Source organism: Embiotoca jacksoni, unplaced genomic scaffold, assembly GCF_022577435.1.
Source record: "Embiotoca jacksoni isolate LCO1_2020_lvr unplaced genomic scaffold, fEmbJac1.0.p SCAF_8, whole genome shotgun sequence".
In the NCBI taxonomy this organism is placed as follows: domain Eukaryota; kingdom Metazoa; phylum Chordata; class Actinopteri; family Embiotocidae; genus Embiotoca; species Embiotoca jacksoni.
Window position 1 is genome coordinate 10772975 of NW_027185436.1, and position 11203 is coordinate 10784177.

Below are 11203 nucleotides of genomic sequence, written 5' to 3' on the forward strand. Positions count from 1 at the left end.
GTCGACGGTTTCCTATGACGTAAAATGCGTGCGACGGTCTTCGCAGTCTCCGAAGGCATCTTTTATTAGCTACATGGTTAATACAAAATACTGAGGTAGGTGCTGATTTCCAACGAACATGTGACTTTCGAATAACAGCGTTCGTGGTTTTTTTAGTTTTTTTTTTTTTTAATAACCAATAGAATTAAATAGTCTGTTAAAATATGCACAATTAGGCTTCGTGAACAGGAAACCCTCTTCTGTGTGCAACGTTAGCTTGTTAGCACACGGTGTAACGAGCTCGCTAATTTGACGTTGGTGGTAGCTACTTATTTTCTCACGTATTTTATAAATCTCGTGACTTTGTTATGTCTTGTGTGCTTCTGTAAACACTGTAGAAGTCGGTGAACTGATGACACCGCTGTTAGAAGTGCGAAAAAAAAAAACGCCAAATTAGCAGACGAGCGGTTCCTCTCGTGTTTCTATTTGCAACTTTATTTTTCTCTCAATGAGATAAACCGGTGTCTTTATTTTATTTTATTTTATTTTAATCCAGTGATTTGTTTTACCGACATATTATCAGGTGAAATCGATTTCAGTGAGTTCGTATCATCCGTTGCTGCAGTTGTTGTCTCTTAGCCGTGTTTTTTTTTTTTTTTTATCGTGGAAGATATATCACCATAAATCAGTTAAACATAAATAAATCTGTCTTACAGAAATTGTGTTTTTTATTATTATTATTATTAGATCTTCTCTTTAGCCTCAACAGTCCTGACACTTTCTCCCCTCACTCAAGAGTGCAGTTTACACCCATTTTAGGCTTCAGCTTCTCAAGTCAGCTCACCAGGTCATAATGTTAATCCACTGTTGTTCCCTTAGATCACAATACTGCACTGACTTTTCAGACTTCCACGAGTCTACGTGAAGTATAAACACAAATGTGTAAAAGTTAGTATCTAAAAGCATACAGAAATATGTAAGAAATAAACATTTATATCAATGGAAAATGTGTGTTTAATGTCAGGAAGCAAGGAGCTATATTTATGACTGACCCCTAAAAGCGCTGGACCACTTGGATTAAGTTTTGATTGAATTTGGTTTTGACCCGAGTGTGCCGGTTATACAGCACGTTCGAATTTGATCAGCCAGATGGGCATTTGCCAACTAACCTTGGAAATGTCCAGTGGATAAGGTAAAGTAAAAGAGTAAATGATTGGTTGAATGTGTGTTTTTCGGTTTATGAAAAATACACGTGCATGCTACGAGAGTAGATGGTCTTTGTTGGCGCAGGTCGACAGGTCACTGTGATAACGCCGGGTTTTCATCATACGCTTCTCTCACTGTGGTCATATTAACTTGTAAAACCCAGGTTTAGACAATAATGACATTAATAATGACCTTTTGCGTCGGTTAAATGGTTGTTGGGAGGCAAGGTCAAGTTCAGACAGGTGATGGTTTTTTATACATAATGACTTTTTAAAATACTTATGTTCAAACAAATAAACTTGGCTCTAAGACAAAGTACAATTCTGCCTCCAGCGCCTGACATTGAGATTATAATTTAAATACAGAAACTAAATAGTGTGTGATTATTGCCTACCTTCCTACACAAAAGGGCTTTTCACATGGTCAAAGAGGGTTCTGAGGTTATATTGTTGTTTAATTTAACACAGCCATCAATAATGTCACCAGTTAAACCTGTGCACTTTGTGCTGTGGTAAGACAAAATGTCTGATGAAACATGACTGATCTACTGAAATACTATAACAATTGTTAATGATTTGTCATATTTGAAGTCCGTGCCCTGGTTCTTTTTGTGTCTTTAGCAGTCACCATGGTGATGAAGTCAGCAGTTGATGATGATGATACTGGCTGGGGGTTGGGGATCCCAGAAAAGATGAAGAACAATGCCAACTGGGTCGATATTACACATGAATTCAAGGGTGCCTGCAAAGGTAAAGGTCCTGTTAGTGACTGTGTGCATGTGAGTCATATGTGCGGTAATAAAAGGGGCTGACTTGTTCCTCTTCTTGTTCTCATTCTTTATTCATGCAGAGTTGAACCTTGGAGAGCTGCTTCATGACAAACTGTGAGTATGACGAAGGGAGTTTTGCCGACTCACATCATGACTTGAGTTACCATGACCCAAAATCGAAATACTGTTTCAGAGGCTTCACAGCATTAACAAGTCTAAGTAATTGCAATAAAACACAGAATCTTTGGTATTTTGTTTTTTGGGCAAAATATTATTGAACTATACTGATATTTGCATCAGATATTACGTCAGAAATCAAAACTGATTATACACACATACGAAACAGGCTCTAAGCTCCTTGTTGGTTGTTGGTGCAGGTTTGGCCTGTTCGAGGCCATGTCAGCTATAGAGATGATGGATCCCAAGATGGACGCAGGAATGATTGGAAACCAGGTCAACAGGAAAGTGCTCAATTTTGAACAAGCCATTAAGGTACAATTCGGATTTCTTTGTTTAGTTAAATATGCTTTTTTAAATATACAGCACAATTACCCTTTTCTGAAGTCATTTTTTAATTACTCTCTTGTTCGTTCCAGGAAGGTGCCATCAAGGTGAAAGACCTCAGTCTCCCTGAACTCATCGGCATCATAGACACATGTTTCTGCTGTTTGGTGAGCTTCACTTTTCAGGCAAAATTTTAAAAGAGAAAGTGTCTCTTTTGAGCCGCTCCCCTTGACAGGGATGATTAATAGTGCATGCACAGTTAATAGCTTACTCTAGATCACAGAGAATGCAATTGTTGCTGGTCAAAGATTTTTTTGAAATATTATTGGATTTGAAAAGGTGTTTTGCAGACAGAATTAGATGTATCTCCTGGGAAGATGGGAAATGTAACGCATTTGTCACTTTAGGGGAAAATACACAAATGGTGTATTACATTTCTCTCATACTTTTTAGTTGGTTTAAGTGATGTTTCAGCACGTGAGCAAGTTTGTATTGCTGTTTTCTTTTGATCTTGTAGTCATTAAAACTTCACCACCTCTGCACAAAACCCCAATGTTCATGTTTGTATGTGTTTTATGTGTTTATGTCTAGATAACATGGCTGGAGGGTCACTCTTTGGCCCAGACTGTGTTCACCTGCCTGTACGTCCATAACCCCGACCTGATTGAGGAGCCCGCCCTCAAAGCTTTTGCACTAGGCATGCTGAAAGTGTGCGACATCGCCCGTGAGAAAGTCAACAAGGCAGCTGTATTTGAAGAGGTGAGGTGTCTACTGTCTGTCTGTCTGTCTGTCTGTCAGTCAGTGTGTGTGTGTCCCTACTATGGTCTCAGTGTGGGTATAAAGGCTGGAGAAGTACGCAGGTTGAAACCCTGTACCAGCAGGATCAAATCTGGATGAGAAAGTGAAAATGGTCCTGTCACTCCCTCATCCTCACCGCTGTGGTGCCCTTGAGCTCCACTGGAGCTGCTCAGAACCCAGCAGGCCTGACTGGGGTTGTGCTGCGACATGCAGGTGTGAACGTGTCAAATGGTGTAAATGTTATCAGGGGAGTCCTGACAAAGAGGTTATTGCAATGAAACTACCCCTGAATGAATAAAGGCTGAAAAAAGAAATTGCTGAAGGATACAGATCGTTAAGTCTTAGGATTATTATATATATCGAATTGTGTGTGGCAATATCTGAGTTACATTTATTTGAAAATCTTTGATTATAATATGCCATTGATAAATCAGTGTCATGCTGATGTGTCTTAATGATGATTTACCTCGTATTTTTCTGTAGGAGGATTTCCAGGCCATGACCTACGGCTTCAAGATGGCCAATAATGTCACAGACCTGCGGGTTACAGGTATGAGCATCTTGATAGGTAATAAAGTCTGCAGCCTGTGTGCTGTAGACCGCTGAAGCCATCGCAGATAGAAACAGTTGCTTGAAAAGAACAAAGACAGCTGTTGTCATCTCTCTCTCTCTCATGTGTTCATCCTGTCAGGTATGCTGAAAGATGTGGAGGATGAGTTACAGAGGAAAGTTAAGGTATTTGTTCTTGACCAGTTTAAGTCACAGTCATTGTCATTTTATTGAAGTATGTTTGATACAAATGCTACTCTGGGTAAAACACTGTCTCTTGGTTATGTGCTACTCTCTCAGAGCACGCGCAGTCGACAGGGTGAGCAGCGAAACCCAGAGGTTGAGTTGGAGGCAAGTCGAGTGTTTTTCAGTTTTTTTTTGTTTAAGGCGTGATCTTGGAGTTGCATTCAGACCACCTGAAAGCTAAACACCAGTTGTTTCTGACTTGTGGTTTCAGTTTCAACCTTAACATAACTCAAACTATAAGTATTAAATCTGATTGTCACACTGTTCTTTATTAATTAAGCAGTGTCCCTGCAAGCTAAACCTTAAACCCTCCCCTGCACTCTCTGCCTTTTATTTGTTTTACATCTTCTGTCTGTCAGAGGGTGGGACTCAAATGAACTTCACAGACTTTACTCTGGGATTTCCAGATATTTCTTTATAGTAATGAAAATAAAGGAAGAAAAAAATCCGACCCAAAAATGGACTTTTCTGGGTGGTCCAAACGAAAAATAACATTCATCCTTTGTAATTTCTTGTTCCTTGAGTAGCTTTAAAGACAAGTTAGGAAACATGTGATAATAGCTCTGCAATGTTCTTCCATGCCTTATTTGTTCAGCATCAGCAGTACCTGGCACTTTTCAACAGAATCAAGTTCACACGCCTTCTACTGACTGCACTGATCGCCTTTACCAAGAAAGAGGTAATACACACACACACACACACACACACACACACACACACAACATCCGACAGTGACCAGAGTAGTGACTGCCACATAACTGCGTTAAATAATAACTATAAAAACATTTGAAGAGTGGTTTATAAACACAATATAATCTTGTATGCAACTGAAAGATTTAAAATCATAATCCAAAAGATTTGAATTGACATAAAGGTCTGTTAAGTCCCTAGCTGTTGCTGAATGAGGGAACAAAATGGTGACTGATTTGCAGTATTTGTTACTGTACGAGTTGAGCATCTGTGGCGACATTCCCGGGAACAATAGTTTCTTATCACCTAGCAGTCGTTGTTCTGCCAGAGAGGGTAGGCACAGCCAACGCACCAAATGTGAGTGCCATACTGACAAAAGGAGTGAGGTAGCTTACTGTTTTATCCCTGCTAGCATTGCGAGTGAATGGTTACTATCGCCAAACAAACAAAATTGCTGGCTACAGAAATTGAGACTTCACAAACAAATCTAAATTCAAAGAACAAAAAGAAACAACATCACACAGGCAACACTGTTCGAATCTCTGGAAAGTGTCGTCGACACAGATGCAATAACCGCTTATAATCATAGGTGTCGCCAAAGAGCAAAAAAAACATCTTTGAGACTGTAACTTTAAGTGTATATAATGTTCAGTATTTGTTTTGACTTAAATCGGCTTAAACCTATGTTAAAGTGTGTTTGTACACCATTTACTACATCTCACTGCTTATTGATGCCAGTTATGGGGACTTAAAGAGTTACCAAGTGCTCCATTTATTTACATTTTTGTGCTGTTGCTTGTCGTGTCTTTCTCAGACCAGCTCGGTGGGCGAGGCCCAGAAGCTTGTGGCTCAGGCAGCTGACCTGTTATCAGCCATTCATTCCAGTATTCAGCACGGCATCCAGTCGCAAAATGATACCACTAAAGGAGGTAACACACACACACACACACACACACACACACACACACACACACACACACACACACACACACACACACAGATGCACACGCTTTTAAGCTATCAAGTCAAGCACATAGTTTGGTTCGCCGTGAGTTAGCAACAGCTCTAAAGGACTTCATGGTTAGGATTTGGTTAATAAAATGGTCAGGACCAGTCCACGGAAAGAAAGTATGACGCATGCATGAAATTGTGCATGTATTATAAGCATTCTTGTGCTCCAGTCATCCAGTCAAGTCGTCATCACGGCAACCTATCCAGTTACAAACCAGTGCACACTAAATGTACCTCATCCTACCTCAACAAATGTCCGCACACGGAGCTGCAAGTTTAAAACCTTCGTTAACTTTATTCTAATTTAGCTGAGAAAAATTCTTCGGAAAAGTGAGTTTGTAATTTAAAACGGGACCCGAGTTGACCTCTGTGTTTTTGCTTTGTTTTTTCCCCCGTGTATGCTGCAGACCACCCAATCATGATGGGCTTTGAGCCACTAGTCAACCAGAGACTGCTGCCACCCACTTTTCCTCGCTACGCCAAGATCATTAAGAGGGAGGACATGGTTGCCTACTTCAGCAAGCTCATAGAACGCATCAAGACTGTTTGTGACGTGATCAACACCACAAACCTCCACGGCATTCTGGTAAACACATTTCCAGGTCTTTTATTACATTTTCATCAGTAATCCCCAACAAGGTGTCATGGTGTTCTCACCCTCCAGCCCACTGATAGCTGTTCTTAACGATATTTATTTGTGTATGTATTTGTTTAAAAAAAAAAAAAAAAAAGTTACCCCACATGCTTTGCAGGACATTTTAAATGATAGACTCTGACGTTGACTTGAATCTTCTGGTTTCACCAGGATTTCTTCTGCGAGTTCAGCGAGCAGTCTCCCTGTGTGCTCTCCAGATCTCTTCTGCAGGTAGACTCATGAGTGGCGAACATGCATATCTGAAGACTCGGGTGTTATTCTTGCACAGTAACTCTTTGAAATGTACCAAGATTTATGTCATTAATACGCATGTAACAAGTATTTTACCGGTTTAGCGAGTGAGAGTCATATTTAGTTAAAGTTATGTGAAAACTAAACACGTTCTTTCCTGTAAATTCAGACGACGTTCCTGATAGATAATAAGAAAGTGTTCGGCACCCACCTGATGCAGGACATGATTAAAGATACTCTGAGATTCTTCGTCAGCCCACCTGTCCTCTCCTACAAGTAAGTCCACCACAAGGTTCTAATAATCAGTGGTTGACTGTTTATCTTAACAGGAAAAAAAAGTTATGTTTTATTGTCGGATCAGTCCCCACTAGTTCACTGCAAGATAACACTGTATATTTGACACATAAATAATAAGGCCGTTGGTTGAAATTAAACAACGTGGCAGATGCGCTATGATATGATTGAAATATTTTTGAACAATACTACATAATCAACTATCAACATATCTTTTTTTAAGACAAAGCAAAAAATGGTTGGAAATCATTGGTTCTATTTTTTTTTTTATCAATGTGTCTTGATGAAAATGTTAAATGTTGTGTAACGTGGCTCTGACACACAGCTCAGACACCGGGTTCAGCTGCCCTTCAGCTCAAGCTTTGCTTGTTTTTGTGCTTGCAGCTGCATGTTCTGGTTTAACTGGACCCGTCCTAAACAGCAGCTAAGCAGTCAGATGGTTATTGATGGAGCAGCAGCCTCGCTGCCACTTGAGCTGAGCTGTCTTCAGCTCATTGTGTGCCAACATGTGTGTGTGTTTCTCTCTGCAGGTGTTGTCTGTTCAACAACCACCAAGCCAAGGACTACATTGACTCCTTTGTTACGCACTGCTCGAGGGTATGTTACCTTTACGGTTCAAAGTCTGCACATCTGGTACATCTCTTAATACCTGCTGTGTAGTTCGGTTCACTTTATGAACTTGACCATAAGATAGGTGCGAGCAGTTGAATTAAAACAAATGGTACAGGAAGATAGATACCCATCTGGTTCCTTCATGGAGAGTTAGTGGGCGCTGCATGTAGTGAAACGAATAATAACACAAAACACTTTCAGCTCTGCTGCAGTGAAACTGGAAGAGGTAAAACTGTGTGTATTCATTTATGTGTGTTTGCGCCATGCCAATTCTTCACGCAGCCATTCTGCAGCCTCATCCAGATCCACGGACACAACCGAGCTCGACAGAGGGATAAGCTGGGACACATTCTTGAAGAGTTTGCCACCCTGCAAGATGAGGTGACCTCGGGCTGTTTCAACAATTGTATCCCTTTTTTTTTTTTTTTTTTTTTTTTATACAGTGGTTAAGGTGCAGATTCTGATTGGACAGTTTTAGTTATCTATTAACCTGTTCCACCTAACCACTTTTGTGATTTTATAATTTGCAAACCGACTGCTGAAGTCTTCTTTTATGTTCCACAGTCAGAGAAGGTGGACGCAGCACTACATAGCTTACTGGTGAAACTTGAGCCTCAGCGGCAGCATCTGGCCTGCCTTGGCACGTGGATCCTCTACCATACCCTGAGGATCATGATTCAGTACCTGCTCAGTGGCTTTGAACTGGAGCTTTACAGCATGCACGAATACTATTACATCTACTGGTAAGAACACGTACAGTATGTCCGTTTATTGCCGTAGGCACACACACACACACAAGATGAGCTCACTACGGCATTCACGGGTAAACCTTTGCTCATTAAGAGTATGCGTGTGTCGTTTTGACTGTAGGTACCTGTCAGAGTTCCTTTACGCGTGGCTCATGTCCACTCTAAGCAGAGCCGACTCCTCTCAGATGGCAGAAGAGCGGATTCTGGAGGAGCAGCTGAAAGGACGCAGCAGCAAAAAGACCAAGAAGAAGAAGAAAGGTACATTTTGTTGCCGTTGTCCTCATCTGAAGTGGACTACCATGTCTGCTCAGAAATGCTGCCCGTAGGCGTCTTAAGAGCAGCTTAAGAACAGATGCTGATGCTGCGGTTGGGATTGTTTTGCAGTTCGACCTCTCAGCAAAGAGATTACCATGAGCCAAGCGTACCAGAACATGTGTGCAGGCATGTACAAGGTAAGCAACTATTAATGACCCCTGTTCACCCCTGTTTGACACACAGAGGTATAATGCATCCTATTCTTACCGCTCTCTCGCTTGCTCTCTCTCTCTCTCTCTCTCTCCAGACCATGGTAGCTTTGGATATGGATGGGAAAGTGCGTAAGCCTCAGTTTGAACTGGACAGCGAGCAGGTTCGCTATGAGCATCGCTTCGCCCCCTTCAACAGTGTGGTCACCCCCCCACCTGTGCACTACACCCAGTTCAAGGTACTGCTGTACAAGTTTTTTTTTTGCCCCATTTCCTTTTTTTTCTTTCTTTTTTTTACCATTGTTCTTGTGCTCTCTCTTTCACACTCTGCTTATCTGTTTTTCTGTGCTCTCTGACTTTGCTCCTCTTCTCGTCTGTTCCAGGAAATGTCTGATCTGAAGAAGTACAACCCTCCACCAGGCTCTGCTGACCTCTTCCTGGCAGCCAGCAAACACTTTCAGCAGGCCAAGCTTATCCTAGAAAACTTTCCCACCCCAGACCCTGAGGTCAGGAAATGAAAATATAGTGAATTAAATGCAAGCTCTTGCAGCAAAATAGTTTGGTGTATTATGAATTTAGTGTTCCCAGATTATTGAGTACAAATTTAGTTCATAAAAAGATTTTCTTATCTTGTTCATCTGCTATAACATTGTACATTGTACATTGTACTATTGTACAATGTTATAGCAGATGAACTCAAAGGTAAACTTCGGATACACAAAAAAAAATCCCTAAAACACAACAGAACATTTTAAATAAAAAAAGAATATTGGCTATTTCAAATTTTACATATCCGTGACCATAAATGGGTCTGAAGCTGATTTATGTCAGCATGTGTAATGACAGGATGAGCCACAACATGGCAGCGGTATAAAAAAAGAATCTTCTGGTCACACTATTAACTCGAGGCACTATATAGTTTTATGTGGTCACGCTATTTTTCTGCTGCACTTTTTCCATTGTTCTTATCACTAACTGGTTATTAATCTTTGATAACAGGTGAACCGTATCCTGAAAGTGGCCAAACCCAACATTGTAGTTATGAAGCTCCTGGCTGGAGGGCACAAGAAGGATACCAAGGTAATAATAATAAACACATTGCTTTGATTGTTATTATTATTCTGTGGTTACAGTTAATACAAATTAGTTGTATTTAGCTGCCAGTAAAATAAGATACAAATTCTAAGATGAGTGGGTCATACTTTAAAAAGTAATGCGTTTACAATGATGTTTGATGACCATGAATTACTGTTCCATATTGCATTTACTTTTCTGTAGTAAAATACAATTTCTGCTTCCCCAGGTGCTCCCAGAGTTTGACTTCTCAGCACACAAGTACTTCCCTGTGGTCAAGATTATTTGATTCTGCTTTGTATGGAGCTAATTTCCTGCAATTCTAACAAACAACCAATTATGTTTTACAAAGGTGCGACAATTCACTAACAGACCGTGTTGTTTTCAACACAAAACACCATTAACAAACAAATGTATTTTGTCTTGCAAATACAAAGTGCACCAATCAAACAAATACACAACATATTTCTAGCACTAGTAAAAGAACAAATAAAGTATTTAATGACTTTGGCACAATCTTTCCCCCCCCCATGATTGTGCTCGAGAAGTTGCAAGTCATTTGCCCTTTACAACAGCAGGTGGCGCTGGTCAATTTAATTAAGTTATTTAATGCCTGTTAGTGAATCGTGATGATTTTGCAAAACGTGGTTTGTTCGTTAGGTTTTTGGCCGAAAATTAGCTCCATATGCGCTGCATCACAACATGACAGTCTCGCTTTCCTGAATAATTGTGCAATGGCCCCGACTCAGTCCATGTCTGAAAAAAATTGTACGATACACCAACCAGCGCAACAACTGTGACGCCATTTAAAGGAGTGTCTGATACACCCGATTCTTTTTTTTTTCACCGAAGTGGGGATGTAACACGAGAAACCAGACCAGAGAACTCTCAACTGGACCTAAATGAGGAACAATACCCACACCTGCATTTGTGAACGTTTGTTTGTGTTTGAGTGTGTGTGTGTGTGTGTGTGTGTGTGTGTGTGTGTACGTGTCAAAGACAAGCCAAGGTGCTTTTGTGCAAAGAATTGGCAGATGGAAGCTGCCTCCAGAACGGTCTTGTGAAGGCTTGAAAATTGATAACAGCTGCATATCATTAAATCATATGAAACCTTTCTATGTGTCTTTGTGTTTATCCAAGTGTCAGTGTTGAGTCTGAAAAGACTACGCTGTCTAGTTATACCTTCAAGTATCAGACTTGTATGAGTACTGAAACCATGACAGGACAATCTACAGAGAAAAAACAATGAGTTTTTATGACCCAGTGTCAGAGTCGAGTTGTTTGAACGTAGGACCTGAGAAATTCATACAACACACAAAATGTCACTTCATAAATAGAGCAGTTTGATTTACTTATTTAACTTAAGTTTTGC

The 11203-nt window shown here is 40.5% G+C and overlaps 1 protein-coding gene across 2 annotated transcripts; it reads left to right on the top strand.

The window, feature by feature from the left end:
• Positions 1 to 24: 24 nt before the first annotated feature.
• On the top strand, positions 25 to 10945 carry naa35 (N-alpha-acetyltransferase 35, NatC auxiliary subunit). Of its 2 annotated transcripts, none has more exons than XM_069138772.1 (23): positions 25 to 95; positions 1806 to 1934; positions 2035 to 2068; positions 2332 to 2446; positions 2551 to 2625; positions 3050 to 3217; positions 3740 to 3806; positions 3948 to 3991; positions 4106 to 4156; positions 4647 to 4730; positions 5556 to 5670; positions 6160 to 6338; positions 6558 to 6617; positions 6808 to 6914; positions 7463 to 7529; positions 7827 to 7925; positions 8109 to 8287; positions 8415 to 8551; positions 8678 to 8745; positions 8856 to 8996; positions 9141 to 9263; positions 9757 to 9837; positions 10061 to 10945. In XM_069138772.1, exons 2-23 carry the CDS (start codon positions 1814 to 1816, stop codon positions 10118 to 10120), a joined length of 2175 nt encoding a protein of 724 aa, XP_068994873.1. In that variant the 5' UTR covers positions 25 to 95; positions 1806 to 1813; the 3' UTR covers positions 10121 to 10945. The 2 variants fall into 2 exon arrangements, with proteins under 2 accessions (XP_068994873.1, XP_068994874.1); XM_069138773.1 differs by having other exon boundaries at positions 72 to 95; positions 1809 to 1934.
• Positions 10946 to 11203: the final 258 nt, after the last annotated feature.

What these genes read in the sequence shown, in the direction of transcription:
- naa35 (XM_069138772.1), top strand. Translation starts at nt 1,814, where the DNA reads ATGGTGATGAAGTCAGCAGTTGATGATGATGATACTGGCTGGGGGTTG. An exon ending in CACAGACCTGCGGGTTACAG is followed by an intron (nt 3,807 to 3,947) that starts GTATGAGCATCT and finishes TCATCCTGTCAG; the next exon opens with GTATGCTGAAAGATGTGGAG. An exon ending in TCTCCAGATCTCTTCTGCAG is followed by an intron (nt 6,618 to 6,807) that starts GTAGACTCATGA and finishes CTGTAAATTCAG; the next exon opens with ACGACGTTCCTGATAGATAA.